This window comes from Cricetulus griseus, chromosome 6 (genome assembly GCF_003668045.3).
Source record: "Cricetulus griseus strain 17A/GY chromosome 6, alternate assembly CriGri-PICRH-1.0, whole genome shotgun sequence".
NCBI classification, from domain to species: domain Eukaryota; kingdom Metazoa; phylum Chordata; class Mammalia; order Rodentia; family Cricetidae; genus Cricetulus; species Cricetulus griseus.
The window spans coordinates 86,074,761-86,093,528 of NC_048599.1; the positions used below are offsets into that span (position 1 = coordinate 86,074,761).

General features: G+C 41.1%; 1 protein-coding gene across 1 annotated transcript in view; it reads right to left on the reverse strand.

Annotated features, from left to right (window-relative positions):
* Nup160 (nucleoporin 160) overlaps positions 1–18,489 on the reverse strand; it is a 52,905-nt gene extending 34,416 nt beyond the window's left edge. Inside the window, exons 1-10 of the mRNA XM_027422614.2 lie at positions 18,332–18,489; positions 17,969–18,080; positions 14,058–14,268; positions 12,783–13,005; positions 11,202–11,280; positions 9,988–10,102; positions 8,672–8,830; positions 4,350–4,427; positions 3,793–3,890; positions 1,283–1,367 (exon numbers count right to left, since the gene is read on the reverse strand). Coding sequence (XP_027278415.1) covers positions 1,283–1,367; positions 3,793–3,890; positions 4,350–4,427; positions 8,672–8,830; positions 9,988–10,102; positions 11,202–11,280; positions 12,783–13,005; positions 14,058–14,268; positions 17,969–18,080; positions 18,332–18,431 — 1,260 coding nt within the window. The 5' untranslated portion in view covers positions 18,432–18,489. The remainder of the gene's footprint in view (positions 1–1,282; positions 1,368–3,792; positions 3,891–4,349; positions 4,428–8,671; positions 8,831–9,987; positions 10,103–11,201; positions 11,281–12,782; positions 13,006–14,057; positions 14,269–17,968; positions 18,081–18,331) is intronic.
* Positions 18,490–18,768: the final 279 nt, after the last annotated feature.

An 18,768-nucleotide genomic window follows, 5' to 3' on the forward strand; every position in this document is an offset into this window, starting at 1 on the left:
TAAGATGTGTTACATTTGTTTATTCTGTGGAATATTTGTTTAACTCTGTGAAGCGGTGTTACTTTGCCTGCCTAAAACACCTGATTGGTTAATAAAGAGTTAAACAGCCAATAGCTATGCAGGAAAGGGACAAGCTATGCAGGGATGCCAAGCAGAAAGAATAGAGAGGAGAGAAAAGAGAAGAGGACACCAGGGGCCAGTCACACAACCAGCCATGGAGTAAGAGAGGTATATAGATTAGACAAAGGTAAAAAACCAGAGGCAAAGGTAGAAGGGATAGGGCTGGAGAGATGGCTCCGAGGTCAAGAGCACTGACTGCTCTTCCAGAGGTCCTGAGTTCAATTCCCAGCAACCACATGGTGGCTCACAACCATCTGTTATGAGATCTGGTGCCCTCTTCTGGTGTGCAGATATACATGGAAGCAGAATGTTGTATACAAAAAAAAAAAAAAAAAAAAAAAAAAAAAAAAAAAAAAAAGGTAGAAGGGATAATTTAAGAAAAGCTGGCTAGAAACAAGCCAAGTTAAGGTCAGACATTCATAAGAAAGAATACATCTCCATGTGTTTGGGGGCTGGGTGGTGGCCCCCAAAGACCAAAGAGTTAAAAAACAAAACAAAACAAACCCCAACTACCAACTACAGACCACCATCCACAACTCCAATTTCAGGATCTGGCACACTCTGTTCTGAACTCTGTGGGTACCACACCAAGCAAGCATAGGGTGCATATTCGCACATACATACATATAAGCAAAATCCTCCTATACATAAAATAATATAAAAAAGAAAACTAAAACTTCTCAGCCACTGAAATGGCTGAGCAGATAACAACACAAAGGCACTTGCCACCAGCCTGATGACATCAGTTCAATTTTTGGGACCCACACAGTGGGAGAGAATTGACTCCAGAAAGTTGTCTTCTAACCTTCCCATCTGTACTGTGTGCATGTGTCATGCTAGCCCAGAACATTCTATCTTGATCATTGAACACATCATTCAGGCCAGGCCAGTTTGTCACAAGGACAGACCACTGAGGTACTGCTGTTTCTTCCAGGGCAGCTAAACGTGCAGACCCTATCAGGGGAAGAGGCACTATCTAAGAACAGAAACAGCAAGGAAAGAAGCAGAATAAAGAGATGAAGCCCTGAAAGCACCAGATGCTGAACACTGCAACTGCACAAGCCAATGCATTTGCCTTCTCTTTTCAGTCAGTTCCAATTACCTGACAGTAAAAACTAATTCAAGGGGTTCCTATAGTAACAGTAACAATTAACATACTTACTCTGGGGTCTTGGTCATCTCTGATTACAATTTCTTCTTCTGGCAGAGGCTGCATAAAAACTGGATTCCACTGACCTGCAACATTGCTGAAAGAATGAAAGACCAAAGAGTTAAAAAACAAAACAAAAGTTTACCAAAACATAGCAACACACTTTGTCAGTATCTGAGTAGGGAAGGCCGCATCAGTGAACCCCTATGGTCAATCCCTACTTAATTCTATTACTGAATAGTTTTTATAGATGTGTTCTTACTATCTCTGTGTGTACATAGATGTGCATGTCCTTGTGGAGGCCAGAGCACTACAGCTTTCTCAATTGCTCTCCTCCTTAGGTTTTAAATTATTTATTAGCTTCTTTTTTATTATTATTGTGTGGTGAAAGCATGTACACAGGTGAAACAGTAGATATGTAGAGGTCAATAGGAAACTTTCCAAAGTCTGTTCTCTCCTTCCATCATGAGTTCTGGGAATTGAACACAGGTTGTCAGGTTCCCACAGCAAACACTTTTTACTTACTGAGGCACCTCACCAGCCCCTGACCTTGTTTTTTGAGACAGAATCTCTCAATGAATCCAGAGTTCACTAATTTAGCTAGACTAAGCTGGCCAGCAAGCTCTGGAATCCTTACATCTTTGCCTTACCAGCACTGGGCTTGTAAGTGTGCACTGCCATGATTGGCTTGTTGTTTACATGGGTGCTCAGGATCCAAACTCAAGTCTTCATGAATAAACAGTAGAAACTGCCAATTGAGTCATCTCTCTGCCCCAGTGCTCTATCTTTAACAGGCACCACCCTCAATTTAAAACCTGAAATATAAATTTACAAGTAGCTCATCTTTACTACATTTTTTTTTTTTTTTTACTAGATATTATGTAAGGTGCTGTTCTAAACACTACTCATATATGCCCCACAATCTCCTTGAAGGACATATTACATCTAATTTGTAGCTGAGGTCTATCAAAGCTAATAAGCTGTACAGCCAGGCTTGCAACCCCAAAACCATAGCCAATGCCCTTTTTGTTTGAGTCAAGAAATGGTTTTACTCTGTAGCCCTAGTCTCTTAACTTTTTTGCTTCAGCCTACCAAGTACTGGGATTATAGGCATGCGCTACCATTCCCAGCTCCAAGCCTATGGTTTTTCATTACTTTGTTTGAATGCTACCTATAAGGATTAAACTAGTATTTTTCAAGGTCTAGCTTAGGATCAGAATAGACCTTCTTACAATTGTACTCTGAAGTTTAAGTTTGATGGTTAGATTTAACTGGTTCTCAAGCAGCACACAAAGGAATCTTGCAAGGAGGGTGTTTCACAATTGATCTTAGCCAAAAGGCCAAAAAGCAATGGAAGAATGTCTCAGTGTTTTATGTTGGATTAAAAATTAGTTTATAAATATATTTGTTAACTATTAAGCTGGGGATGACGACACACACATTTAATCCCAGCACTTGGGTGGCATAGGCAGGTGGATCTGAGTTTGAGGCCAGTCTGGTCTATAGAGCCAGTTCTAGAAGAGCCAGGACTACTCAGAGAAACCCTGTCTTGAAATACAAAACAAAACAAATTTCTTTAGATTATTTTAAATCATGTGTGTGGTGTGTATGTATATATGTGCCTATGTGAGTTGAAGTGTCCCAGGAAGCAAAGAATAGGATGACCCTTTGGAGCTGGAGTCACAGGCAGTTAGCTAAAATCCAACCGACAGGGGTGCTGGGAACTGAACTCAAACCCTTTGCAAGAGCAATCTGAGTCTTAACTGTTGAGCCATCTCTCTAGCACCATAGCTGTTAAAAATTTTAAAACTAAACCAATGCACATTTAGATAAAGTGTATCTAATAGTAGAGATTATCAAAACATTAAATTGTATAATATAACTTTATATCATAAAATACTAATTTTGCTCTATATATTAAAGTTTATTCCCCCTGCCCTGCCTTCAAGACAAGATCTCATGTACTCCAGGCTGGCCCTAAACTCACTATGTAGCTGAGGATGATCTTGAGTTTCTAATCCTCCTGCCTCTCCTTCCAGAGTGTTTAGAGGTGCTGGAATTGAATCTAGGGCTTTGAGGTCGAGGAAAACCCTCTATTCACTAAGCCACATTTTGAGCTCTGAAATTCATTTTCTAACGAGAAAGTTTCCTGTTTTAAAAAGCTTCAAAGAATCTTCAAGTTCAGTCTACCTCTGATCTTATCTTAAGGAAACTGAGAGAAAAAAAAAAAAAGGAATTTCAATGTCTTTGTTAAGCTGTGGAACATTAGGTATTAAAGTATTAGTAGTAAGCTTCCAGATTAGAAGTTTTGGGGGTACATACTACCTCTTCTAAGAAATACAGTATTTTATCCTAACACAACCCTAAGTATATTTGCTCTAAAACCAAAAGGTAAAAAACACAAAAGGTGTAACACATCAGAATCCTTCAAATTAGGGTATGTGGTTCTACAAAAAAAGGTCTCATCTGAGTGTGGCTCTGCCTAGGATTAAGCAGGAAGACAAAGGTTGAATAGTCCATACTGTTCAAAGTTGATGTATTTCACAACTGTCTGGTTCTCAGCATCATGCCACAGGGCCCAGATATCCGTTGAGGTTAAGGCAAAATCGACCAGTGTCTCCTAGGAAGAAATGGAGGAAAAATAAGAAAGAAAAAGGAGCAGGGACTAAGTGTGTATTGACAAGGCAGAAAAATACATAAAAGCACGACATGCTATATAAACTTGATAAATCCCAACTTAAACTATTTCTATATATGAAGAGGGGCTGAAGAGATAGCTTGGGTTCAGAGTGCTGGTTGCTTTTCCAGAAACCCTGGCTCAATTCCTAGTACCCACATGGTGGGCTCTTAAATGTTTATATGTGAAATTTTTTACAAATATAACCTTAAACACAATGGTTTAAGGCCTTTTGAGACAGTCTCACTACATTACCAAGCTGGTCTGGAACTCCCATGTTCAAATGTCCCTCTAGCCTTGACTCACAAGTAGCTATGATTTCGAGGGCAAGCAACCTGACCAGGCTACAGCCAACACTTCGTTATTGTGCCTGTGTGAAATGTACAGGATGGTTCAACTTACCTGAGAAGTGAACAGCGAAGAAATGTGATCTAAACTATAGCGATTATTCTCGGTGCTGACCAACTGGAAAACGCAGAACTGTTGAAACACAAGTTAATAGTTCATCACTTCATACAATCAACATGTTACTCTTCTAAGGAAAGAATTCACAATTCTTCTACCTATGAGTGCTGGGAATACAGGTGTGTGCCACCAGGTTTAACTAAAATATAACAAAAGTTTCTATCTTAACAATTTTCAAGTATCCAGTTTAAATACATTGACATTGCTATGCTACCAATATCTAGAACTCTCTTCATCTTGCAAAACTGAACTTTATTCCCATCAAACAACTTCACCAGTACTCTCAATCCCTATCCCTTCTTCTGCCTCCAACTACCACTCTGAGTCTATGACTACAACTACTTTAGAAACCACCATGAGAAACGCTAGGTTTGATCCTCAGTGCAATGTGAGTGCCCAATTGCATGTATACATGCACCCACACACTGCCTATAAAATTACAAGATAAATCTACCCACCAAGGATTAGGAATAGAACAACAGTAGAGCATTTGCCTAGTGTGTGCAAGGTTCTGGGTTTGAGCCCCAGCATTACAAGAAAACAAAAACAAGGCGAATCTCACATTGCAGACAAAACAGTAACAACAACAAACACTATTCCTAAAACTAAACCTTTCAAACAGAAAAATGACATTTGATGAGCCTGGAGAGGTGGCTCAGCATTTCAGACCATTTACTGCTCTTGCAGAGGACCTTGGATTTGGTTCCCAGAATTTACATGGTGGCTTACATGCCTGTAACTTCAGGTCCAAGGTGATCCAATAACCTCTTTTAGCCTCCACAGGTTCCTGTATGTATGTAGTATACATACTCATATATATATACACATATAAATTCAAAATATGTAATATACAAAACAAATGTTATGTATAAATTATATATAAATATATAAAAATGATTTTCTTAAATGACACTTAAAGGCCAAGTTTAATTCAGTGGTAGAATCATTGCCTTAACTGTGTAAGGCCTTGGGTTCAATCCCTTACACTAGAGGAAATGACAAAACAAAAACAAAGAAATTAAAGCACAATACTTATGAATAGTATTTTTAACAATTAAGAAAAGTCACTGTGTATTGACAATGGATGACTTGTGCCTTAGGAAAGGCACAAGGAAAGCGACTAGTCACATGTTTTTTTTAAGTCTTTTTTAAATTTAAATTAGAAACAATCTTATATATCAATCCCAGTTACCGCTCCCTCCTATTCTCCCATGTCTCCCATCTCCCTTCTGCTCCCCAGGGAGGGTAAGGCTCTCTATAGGGGATCATCAAAGTCTGTTATGTCATTTGGGGTAGGGCCAAGCCCTCCCCTGTGTGTCTAGGCTGACTGAGTATCCTTCCATGGAGAATGGGCTTCCAAAGTCAATTCATACACTAGGGATAAATACTAAGTGCTCAATAGCCTTAGCCATCAGGGAAATGCAAATCAAAACAACTCTGAGATACCATCTTACTCCTGTCAGAATGGCTAAAATCAAAAGCACCGACGACAGTTTATGCTGGAGAGGACGTGGAAAAAGGGGAACACCCCTCTATTGCTGGTGGGAGTGCAAACTTGTACAGCCACTTCAGAAATCGGTATGGTGGTTCCTTACATGAAGTTTAAAAGGTATTTTTTTACATTTATTTACTGTATGTGTGTATGCACATACAATATGCATACAATGTATGAGAGTCTATGTGGAGAACAACCTTGCAGGTGTTGGTCCTGTTTCTACCACTTGAGTTCTGGGAGTTGAACACAGGTTGTGAGGTTTGGCTGCAAACACTTGTACCCACGGAACTGTCTTGTCATCACCCTCAGCTAGCAACTCAAAAAAAAAAAAAAAAAATTTTTTTTTTTTTTTTGAAGACAGGATCTTTTGATATAGCTCTGGTTGCCATGGAACTAACTATGTAGGCCAGGCTAGCCTCAAACTCACAGATTTGCCTGCCTCTTACTTCAAAGTGCTGGGAAGAAAGAAGTATACCATCATGCCTGGTTTTAAAAAACATTTTTTTTGGAAAGAAAAGATATTGTTTTTCGTTTCCCTAGTAGTGGGGACTAGAACCTAGGACTTTACTCATGGTACACAGTTTCACCACTAATCTGTAGTCTAGCCCCACAAGCAAGCTATGAGGGGAAAAAAAAAAAAAAACATTGAAATTGTCTCCTGAGGGGAAAAAAAAGGTGTATAAAGCATGTAGGGGAGCCAGAGCTTCAGCTAAGAGCACGTAAGGACGTTGGGTCCCATCATTCCCATCAGACAGCTCACTAACACCTGTGACTGGCCCCAAAGATGCCAACTCAGTGGCATCTGTGCTCACATGTGTGCATACTCACACAAATACATATCTACACACAAAAATAAATCTTTTCTTAAAATTTATTTGTATACATATTGGTGTTTTGACTGTGTGTATCTGTGTGAGGGTGTCAGATCCCCTGGAACTGGAGTTACAGATAGTTTCGAGCTGTCATGTGGGTGCTGGGAATTGAACCTGGGTCCTCTGGCAGAACAGCCAGTGCTCTTAACCGCTGAGCCATCTCTCTAGCCCCAAAAATAAACCTTAAGAAAAAAAATCCATGTAGGGCTAAAGGTTCAGTGATAATATGAATGTTTAGCATGCATAAAGATTAAAGATAAAAAAACAGAGCTGAGTGTGGTGGTGCATGCCTTTAATCCCAGCACTGGGAAGGCACAGGCAGGTGAATCACTGAATTTCAGTCCAGCCAGTAATACACAGTAAGATTCTGTCTTAAAAACAACAACAAACAAAAAGAATTTATTGTTTTTTTGTTTTGTTTTGTTTTTTAAGATAGGGTTTCTCTGAGACTTTGGAGGCTGTCCTGGAACTAGCTCTTGTAGACCAGGCTGGTCTCTAACTCAGAGATTTGCCTGCCTCTGCCTCCGGAGTGCTGGGACTAAAGGCTTACGCCACCGCAGCCCGGCAAGAATTTAAAAACAACAATAAAATAACCCCAAAACAAAGAATTAGAATTCACCAATTTGGGGTTGGGAATTTAGATCAGTGGTTGAACATTTACCTAGCAAGTATAAAGCCTGGGTTTGCTCCTCAGCTGGGTAGGTGGGTAGGTGGGGGGGGGGGAGGGAGGGTGTGTGTGTGTGTGTGTGTGTGTGTGTGTGTGTGTGTGTGTGTGTGTGTGTGTGGTATTTACTATGCTGTTACAGTGAAAATACATGTTTTATGAATTTTTTTCTGCTATGTTTATCATTACACATGTGCATACTAAGTAGCAAAGCAAAACATACATTGTAGACTTCAGCTCAAACAAAACAACAAAAATCCATGAAATGCTGGCAGAGTGTCAAGTTTCTCAAATGACTTGTGAAAAACAAAGCATTTATGTCCCTTAGCGTGGCCTCAAAACCATGATAATCTTGTTTCAGCATTTTGAATGCTGGGATTTAGATATATACCACAACACCAGGCTCATTTAATTTTTTATTACACTTATTTACTTAATATTCATGTGTGCTGTAACATGTGCCACACCACCTGTGTGGCGGTCAGAGGACAACTTTAAGGAGTTTCTCTTCTACCATATCTGTCCTGGGGATCTAATTCAAGTTGTCAGGCTTGAAGGCAAGCACCTTCACCCACTAAGTCATTTTATCAGCCCTGTTCTGAGAATCTCTACTGAGGGGAACAGGTGTCAAGGTTTCAGGGCCCAAATAGGAAGAAGACAGCAGAGCTCAACAAAAAATGCAGACTTTCAAGTAGGACAGAGACCTAGCAAGGGAGAATCAAGTGCTGCAATAAGCTGGGGAGACACATCCTGTCTCTGGGAGGATTACAGAAAGGTTGTCTAAGTGCTGCTACTATTAGTATATGCACATAGAAGGCAGAGCACCAGGCCAAAAACACAGTACCCAAAATGCTATTTGTTATTTGATTACACTACTGTATACATCCTGTATTCCTTACCTATACACAACAGCAGTGTCTGCTTGGTGAACAATACTATTTTTAAACATAATCTCCCCATAACTATTTACTAACATTCTAACAACCTACATTCCTTTTCAGCAATTTCATCCTTTTCACCTATATTTTCTTGTTTAGTTTTGGTCAACTTTCCCTTTAATCCTTACCACTCTTCCTCAATTTTTTAATTCATATACCAGCACAAAACTTAGTCTCTCTTGAACAACTCAGCACTTGAAACTAAGCTCAAGTGCACTCAATGAGCTTGACCCTTCCCCCAGTCAATCCACAGAGAATAACTTTCTGGAACACGCTTCATTTCTTCATACCTGTCCTCGTTTTGGAGCATGCATATATATTCCTAGGTAGAGGCCCATGGAAGGTGAATATGCAAGTCGTAATTTATGTCCTGTTCCTGCAGTGAGCCGGAGGTCTTTGTTCACAGGGACATATTCCAACATGTCAGCCACCATCAAGCACATTTGGTCCTGCCCAAGAGAAGTGTTAATAGGTGATGTTTTAAGAATATTGAGACCATAAATAGATCCCTTACCTCTTAAGAAAATGATTTTGTGGGGCCTGGCAGAGAGGCACATACATACCTTTAATCCTAGCACTTGGGAGGCAGAGGCAGGCAGATCTTTGTGAGTTCAGGCCAGCCTGGTCTACCACAGCAAGTTCTAGGCTAGACAGGGCTACACTGTGAGACTCTGCCTCAAAACACAACAAACAAAATTACCAGCCTTTTTTGATATTCAAAATTATCTTAATAGCATGCATTAAAAAATGTGCTTTTAAAAATTTTATGTGTATGGGTGTTTTTGCCTCCATGTACATCTGTGAACCACCTATGTGTGTGGTACCTTTGGAGACCAGGTGTTGGATCCCGAGGAAATGGGAGTTACAGGCAGTTGTGAGCTACCATGTAGGTGCTGGGAATTGAATCCCAACCTTTTGGAAGAGCAGCCAGTACTGTTAACCACTATTAGCCAGGGCCATTTTTTCAGCCACAACATGGATTTTAGTAACACATTGTGGGGACCAAAATGACCTGTAACTCCAGTTCTAGGGGATCCGGCACCTCTTCTGATATCTGCAGGCACCAAGCACACACCAACGTATTGAATGAAGGCAAAACAGTCATACACATAAAATAAATCTAAGGAAGATTTTTTGAAACGATTGTTGCTCTTAAGTGAAGACTGTATCATTTTTTTAAAATTTATTTTTATTTTGTGTTCACTGGTGTTTTGTCTGCATGTATGTCTGAGGAGGTTGGAAGCCCTGGAACTAGAGCTATAGACAGGCGTGAGCTGCCACGTGGGTGCTTGAAATTGAGCCCTGGTTCTCTGGAAGAGCAGCCAGTGCTCTTAACCACTAAACCATCTCTTCAGCCCTAAGATTATGTCTTCTATTACCCTTTAAACTCTCATATAGGGCTTATAATTCTCAAAATAAAAAAAAATAAACAAAAATAGGGAAATAAACAGAAAATGATGTTGATTCAAACTGTCAAGATCTGAAAGTATATCATAATTTCCAAACCAAATGATCTGATCATCTTTAAATGAGTAGCAGGACAGATTTCAATTCCACGTTTCACACTCATATTTTAACTTATGCCAACCATAAATGTAGTACTTACCTTATAAGACCACATCCGTAGTTTATGATCCTGACACAGGGCAAAAAGGAAAGCATCGTGTTCAACACAATGAACGGCAAGACTGAGGGCACGATCCGAAGGCCCTTGGTCACCCCTAAAAACAAAGGACAGGTTTTAGGTTTTCACTACAGCAAGTAAGCAGATCTTTAGAATTGGTGATCCAAGAGGTAAAATAAAATTATAAATGGATATTCCTAACAGAAAGAACAAGAATTTACAAGCTGCCACAAGACAAATATATTTTTATGTAATTTATACTAATTATTACAATGAAATTAAATAGGTTCTATATTATAAAAAGCAATTTATTTCATACTGTTTTAGTCCAATAGTCAAAAATTTCCTATGTTAAATTTTTTTTTTTTTTGAGACACGGTCTCATTATATAGCTCTGGCTAACATCGAACTCCTGCCTTTGCCTCCTGAATGCTAGGATTAAAGGCATACATGACCACACCAGGCTTTATTAGGGCCCCCCCCCCCTCTCTCTCTCTCTCTCTCTCTCTCTCTCTCTCTCTCTCTCTCTCTCTCTCTCTCTCCTTCCTTCCTTCCTCCCCTCCTTCCTTCCTTCCTTTCTTTTTTGGAGACAGGGTTTCTCTGTACCTTTGGAGGCTGTTCTGGAACTCACTTTATAGACCAGGCTGGCCTCGAACTCACAGAGATCTGCCCTCCTGAATGCTGGGATTAAAGGTGTGTGCCACCACTGCCCAGCTACATTAGGTCTTTTTAAAAATTATACTCTGTGTGTGTGTGTGTGTGTGTGTGTGTGAGAGAGAGAGAGAGAGAGAGAGAGAGAGAGAGAGAGAGAGAGACACACCAGGGTCCGTGTGTGAAGGTCAGAGGACAATGCAGGAGTTGGTTTTCTTCCCTTCAGCATGTGGGACCTGAGACAGGAATTAGGAGGCTCTGCACAAGTGCCTTTACCTGGAGGGACATCTTGTATTGTCTACTTTGGCAGTCTTACTCAAATCAGGGCAAAACATGGAACTGAACATTGTAAAGATATAGAAATATGGTGTCAAAGTGTGGGAGATGGCAATGAGACAGACGCTGGAGTGTGTGTGGCCTTCCTCAGGCAAGATCATGCTATGCACCCTTCAACTCAGTACAGAGTATGCCATGCAGCACAACCGGAAGTAGTACCACAAGAATTACAACCTGAGCCCTTTGATTTCCTGCAGGACACAACTTACCTTATAGCTGTGGGCATCCAGCCTGTGAGCAATCGCTGCATCACTGAACTCTGTTTCAGTTCCACAACTGATGTCACCCCTGCAACAATACCGAAGGAACCTGATTATAACTTAGAAAAAACCCAAAGCTACAAATGGAATAACCAAGAATGAAGTCTTTACAATACAGGACAAACGTCTACATTTCTATATTAACAAGGTTCTTTTTTTTTTTTTTTTTTTTCCGAGACAGGGTTTCCCTGTGTAGCTTTGGAGCCTATCCTGGCACTCGCTCTGTAGACCAGGCTGGCCTCGAACTCACAGAAATCCGCCTGCCTCTGCCTCCCAAGTGCTGGGATTAAAGGTATGCGCCACCAACGCCCGGCCTAACAAGGTTCTTAAATGTACTTTCCTACTAAAATACTTTGAATCAGTACCAGATCCATAAAAACAGCATCTTTTTTATATTCTTAGGAAAAATGTCTTTCCATTTAGATAGCAGCCCATTCTTAATCACTAGGTACTTTCATGTGGCAGTAGTTCTAAGTGTTGGAGATTCAGTGGTAAACAAACTGCCCTCATGAAACTTAACATTCTATTGCTGGAGGATGAGAGAAATGGAGTTAAATTAATAGTGAGAAGGACAAAAGTGAGTATTGCTGGTGCTGTGGAGGGATGGTTAGGGAAGGCTTCATGGAGGAGACAGAATGAAAGACTAAAAACACTGAGGGGGAATTCCAAGTTAGGAATATGTATCGTGTCTTCAAGAAATTGCAAAGGGAACCCTGTCTTGAGAAAAACAAAAAAAGAACCACAAAGGGGCATGTAGCTGGTATACAGAGCAAGGGAAAAGAATGAACTAATGAGGTTAGAGATGACAACGGGGCACTCACTGTGAGCCAATGTATGGAGACTGGGTTTATTCAGATCATGATGAACACTGAAGTAACATGATTTTGCTTTTTATGTGTATGGGTGTTTTGCATGCAAATATATAAGCATGACACTTTGATGCCCTTGAAGTCCAGAAGAGGGCATCAGATCCAGTAGAACTGGAATTACAGACAGTTATGAGCTGGTATATGAGTACTTGGAATAGAACCCGGGTCCTCTGGAAGAGCAGGCAGTGCTTTTAACTGCTGAGCTATCTCTCTAGTCTCCCCTAACCAATGTTTACTATATCAATCTGCCTGGGAAGTTCCTGAAATGGGAGGGCAGATCTGGAGACATTTAGGACATTAATCCAATAATGTAGGCAAGAGACAGTGGTGACTTGGAACAGGGATCAGTTGTCAAACTTGGTCCCAAAATTCATTCTCTGTAAATACAGTACTTCAGTATGAGGGTGGAACAACTAATAATTTATGTCTACTATTGAACTTAGAATAGGCTAATATACATGTAATCTGTTTCCCATACCCAGCATCCCATCTAGTTCCTCATCCACTGAATAAAGGTATGCAGCAGGGACCAAGCAAGAAATAATGAAAGCAGGAAAAATGCAGACTCAACCCCTACACTGACAATGGATGTGATGGAATGCCTGTTTTAATGTCAACATTGACAACTAAAGATAAATTCATGCTCCTTTCCCATTCTTACCAGGTAAGTCATAAGGAGGTAGTTTAAGAACAAAGATGCCGCCAGCAGCAGACGGAAGAGCAAACAGAGCCTCCCCATCACTGCTAAGCCAGGCTGCAGAGGTGGTAGAACTTGGGGACAGTCCAGGTACTGTTGGAATTAACTGATAGTTGCAAGGATCTCTGAAATCAACTTTTCCAATGTCAGTAAATATTGACTGCATTTGACTTTCAGTTACCAGCTCCTGTAATGAAAAAGAATCTGTTTTGAAATAACCTGAATTTTGTTGAGTTCCTCTCAATTACTAAAAATGTTTATTTAAAAAGATATTGATGGGTTGGAAGGATGGCTCAGTGGTTAAGAGCACCTGTGGCTCTTAGAGAGGACTTGGGTTTTGTTCCCAGCACTCACATGGTAGCTCACAACTGCCTGTAACTCCAGGTCCAGGGGATATGATGCCCTCTGCCCCCCAAAGGCACTGCATGTATCTGGTATATCTATATGCATACAGGCAAAACACTCATAGGTATAAAAACAAATGTTCCAAAAAAAATTGTTGAGCATGAGATGAAGCTTCCTCCCTGCCAGGCAGTGGTGGCACATGCCTTTAATCCCAACACTTGGGAAACAGAGGCAGGCATTGGATCTCTTCGAGTTAGGCACCAGCCTGGTCTACAAAGTGAGTTCCAGAACAGGCTCCAAAGCTACAAAGAGAAACCCTGTCTTTAAAAACAAAACAAACAAACAAAAAACCTTCCCCCCGTCCCTGCTAGTCAGGCTGTCACTATGTAGCCCAGGTTGGCCAGGAACCTCCTCTGTACAGCTGAGATTGCTCTGAGACTTAAATCCTCCTACCTCAGCCTCCCTGTTAATGGCTTACAGATGTATACTGTAGTACCTAATGAAAACTATCCTTTTTAAAGAAAGAAAACTATTTTATCAACTTGAATGTTTAATCTTTTTGTTGTTGAGACAGGGCCTCATGAAGCACAAGATGGCCTTGAACTCTAGGATGATCCTGAACTTCTATCTTTCTCTTTCCATCTCCTCAGTAGCAGGATTACAAGCACAAGCTAGACTTATGAGGACAGAACTCAGGGCTTTGTTCATGAGAGGCAAATACTCTATGACTGAATAACATCCCCAAGCCTAATTATTTCAAACAATAACTATAAAGAATGATTGGTTAACAAGGAATCCAAATTCTTTCCATTTCAAAGATATCATTCCAGTCCTAAATCTGTGATAGCTAGCATAATATAGGAAACAAGTTATTGCACACAACAATCAACTTACACTTCTGTACATACGGGAAGGGTGTGGTAAAATTAACCTGTGCACTGTCTGATTGGTTAATATCAAGATTATCACATGATTCTGAGTTTCAGAGACATGAACTCCACTGGGTAAGATGCTGCAATTTTGGAATTTTAGGCGAACTGCATTATTCAACAAATTTATGTCCAGTGATTCCTCCACCAGCTCCAATGTATCCCCAGAAGTCTTCCTGTTAAAAGAGAGATTTAATTAAAGTTTTTCTTTCTCAATGACTACCGCAATAAAATAGACGATAATAGTGCCTTAATGAACTCTCCAAATTTGAAAAGATTAGACAATTTGGGTAACTTTTCTTCTCTCTCTTTTTGAGACTAGGTCTCTCTGCATAGCCTTGCCTGCCCTGAACTCACTACATAGACCAGGCTAGCCTCCAACTCAGAGATCTACCGGCCTCTGTTTTCCTGAGAGCTGGGATTAAAGGAGTGCACCACCATGTCTGGCTCAGACCACTTTTCCATTTAAGGACAAGTTATGTAGACTTAGGAAAACAGTGTAACAAAATCTAAATATCATTACAGCAACGTTAAATATACATCCCATTTTCTTAGTCCCTACTTTACTTAAGATAAATTTTACTGCTGGTTGATGGTGGCTCACGCCTTTAATCCCAGCTCTTGGGTGACAGAGGCAGATGGATCTCTGTGAGTTCAAGGCCAAACTGGTGTACAGAATGAGTTCCAGGACAGGTTCCAAAACTACACAAAGAAACCCTGTCCTGAAAAACAAAAACAAAAGGTAAATTCTACTACATAAAAATTAACTCCACCCATCACTTGTTCAGGAACGAGGTATCCATGCACATTACAGCACCAAACAAACAATAAATAAGCACATTTCTCTTTCTATTACTTTTTAGCATATTTTAAAAATAGCAATTTTATGAGTTTTGCTCTTGCTGTGTAAAGGTCAATATTAATATTCTTAAAAATATAAAAATAGCTGCATGTTGAGCACTATTACTCTTCAAGGAGAGCTTCTGAATAAATGGCAATAAGTACTTTGAGTGTAGAGGTAACTTCCATGTTTACTTGGATATCTGCAGACCTAGAGAAGTATCTGAATCAGAACTGACACTCAATAGATTCTGTCTGATAAGACACAAATGCAACTGGCAGCAGCATGTGTGGGAGGGGAAGGAGGGCGCTTAATTTAAATCCAAGTCACAACAAGGGAGCCAAAATGTTCTGTCGACAGTCATTATGTCTGAATTTAAATTCATAATTCTAATCACCTCTACTGCCTGCGCTGCCCATTATACCTATCACAGATACTGCCTGCCACTTTATACAATTCTGCAAGGTATCTTTCTTTCTTTCTTTCTTTCTTTCTTTCTTTCTTTCTTTCTTTCTTTCTTTCTTTCTTTCTTTCTCTGAGACAGGGTTTCTCTGTGCAGCTTTGGAGCCTATCCTGGCACTCGCTCTGGAGACCAGGCTGGCCTTGAACTCACAGAGATCTGCCTGCCTCTGCCTCCCGAGTGCTGGGATTAAAGGTGTGTGCCACCAACGCCTGGCCTGCAAGGTATTTCTTAAAATACCTTCTAAGTATTTGTCATTTTAAAACATCTTTAGCATATACTCACTGGTCTATGTCAACATGCTAGTTTAGATCTTGAATATGTTAAAGATTTAGTCTTCAGGACACTATCAAGATGTGGTAGGACCTCTTAGGGGTGAGTCACAGACCAAAGGCAAGAATAGATCAGTTCAGGACCAGAGCCAGGCTGGAAGGATGGCACAATGATTAAGAACACCTGCTGTTCTTTCAGAAGATCCAGGTTTGATCCCCAGCACCCACAAGGCAGCTCACAACCACCCATTACTCCAGTTCCAGGGATCCAGACAATCTCTTCCTGGTTTCCAAGGGCACCATGTATACATGTGGTGCACATAAATACATGCAGGCAAAACACTCATACACATAAACTTCCCTTTTTAAACAAAAAAAAAAAAAATGTTTTTAATGTTCTATTTATAAAGCATTTTTGAGCTTTATCATTTCAAATTATCTTCATTTTCTTTCTCCAATTTATTTGACTTCTTTCAAGTAGCTCCCTGCAGTTTTCTTTATTGTTATTATTATTATTATTGTTGTTATTGTTATTATTGGTTTTTCGAGACAGTTTCTCTGTGTAGCTTTGGAGGTTGTCCTGGAACTCGCTCGGTAGACCAGGCTGGCCTCAAACTCCGAGTGCTGGGATTAAAGGAGTTTTCTTTATTTTAATTGTTACCCTGACTAATGACAGAAGAAATGCCACCTAAAAGTTTCTCACCTTGACTCCTTTTATTGAAATTCAGCCTTTACTCTTGGGACTGTCATCTTTGGTACATGTAAATTGTGGTGTTGTTTTGACTCAGCTGACTGATTTTACCCACAATAGAGGAAAGAAAAAAAAATGCTATGAATGAATCTAGGCTTTTCTATTCTTAGAGTAAAAGTTGTAAAAAAATCTATTGATCCTTGCCGAGGGATAGGAAACATAGCAGGAAATAGTTTAAAGCAGTATACAAGAAAACACCGAGATGGGGGGCTGGAGAGATCGCTCAGTAATTAAGAGCATTAGCTGCTCTTGCAGTCGACCCAGCTTCAATTTCCAGCACCCACAGGGCAGCTCACAACTGTCTTGTAACTACAATTCCAGGGGTCTGACACTCTCACACAGACATGCAAGCAAAACCAATGCACATAAAATAAGAATACAACTAAAGAAATGATAATACATACTGTGGTGGTTTGAGTAAAAATGGCCCCCATAGATTCATATATTTGAATGCTTAGGGAGTGGTATTAGGAGGTGTGGCTTTGTTGAAGGAAGTGTGTCACTGAGGTTTCAAAAGCTCAAGCCAGGCCCAGTGGCTTATTCTTTTTTCTTGCTGCCTGCTGACACAGATATAGATCTCTCAGCTACCTTTCTAGCACCATGTCTGCCTGTGTGCCATCATGATGACAATGGACTAAACCTCTGAACCTGTAAGCAAGCCCCAGTTAAACGCTTTCCTTTATAAGAGTTGATATTGAGCCCTCTTCACACCAATAGAAACCCTAATAAGACACATATTTTGCTTAAACAAGGCCAGACCTAAGCTAAGAAGTGAGAAGGTTCCTCCAAGGTGTAGGAGTCTACCTTCCCATCACCTTACCAACCAGCAACCATACTTGCCTCCAAAACCAAGATTCCTTCAGTTAAAACACTGACCTTAGCTTTCCCACGTGCTTTCTTCATGCATTCACCCTTTTTCTTTCAGTCCTTCTTTGATATTCAGATTCTTTGTTCCCTGGATTCCCCTCTAATCCAGTTCTCCTCCCTGGTATCTACTGGATCCTTCTTTGCCTAGCTACATCCACGTCTAGCTAACTTTTTTTTGATCATTTGGATCTAACTGTGGCTTTCTATACCCTCCTTGGCCAACAGCATCTGATTGTCCCATTAGCTTCTCATTGTCCATACATTTTATATGCTTATATTATTAGTTTAGTGTCTTTTTTGTATGCGAAACTGACCCAACAAAAGTGGCATCTACTATATTTCTATCCTTACATAACTACAATGTCTTGCACCATTTCCCAGTACTCAGCACCATGTATGACATGTACAAACTCAATCTCATCAGCAGAATGGAGCTTCAAAGACTATATTGACATTGTAACTTAGTGTCTAAAATGGGCCTTCAATGTTGTTATGTCAACTACATTCCTTTGTTTTTATACTGCTAGGAGAACACCTCTCCTAGAACCGATTCTGACGTGAACTAACAGTCGTTCTTTAGTCCTATGTGTAGATTATTGCCAGAAGTAATAATGTAGAACAGGCATGAATATTCATATACCAAACAACCCTACCTTCCAGGGGGATGGGGAAACGCAGCACTCACCAATGAATGAACCTGTTTCTGGTGACGGAGAACAACTTGCCACTTTCCACATAATAGAAGCCTCCCGCGCTCTCACTGTATTTCACCGCTCCAAACACAGCGTTTGCAGTCCCTGCAAAATGAATGTGGTCAGCTTGCACACGTGGTTCTCTGGGGATGACAGGCACTGAAGAGTGCTGAGGAAGCAGAGTGCAAGCGGCTGACAATGTATACAATAGGATGCGGGGAAAGGAGAAAGAAGTCAGGCTGTGATGCACAGGCTTTGGGCATGTGGACTTGGCTCAACCAGGGAGGAGGCCAAAGTCGCACTCGAGGGGCCCGAAGGGAAGCGATAGCCCCCATCCCCCCAAGCCCTTTCCGTACCAATGCCACAGGCTGTGAATTCCCGAAAGTGCCTGGGCCTTTCGCGTTCAGCTCCGCTCAGCTCCACGAAGCTCCGTTCCAGGGATCCCGCCGCCGCCATCTTCCCGCCGTCGCCGCTAGGCCCGACGGGACAAGGGCGGGTCGCGTTGTTGTCGTCACTTCCGGGAGCGTAGAGCCCGGTTTGAGTTATTGCGCTGTCTTTGTGACTGTCGCTGGCTGAGGGCTGCGGCTCTGACGGTCAGCCGCGGGTTTTCACGACGAGAATGAGTCTGAGGAGGGAGGAAGACGCCTCGACCTGCGGTCACCACAGACGGCGGCGGCGACAGCGGCGGCGCCCTTTCCCGGCGGCCTCGAGCAGGGGCGGGGCTGTATGTGTTTCCCTTTTGAAAAGCTGGCGCGGGCGGGCGGCCCTAGGAGGCCAGTGTCCTTAGCCAGAG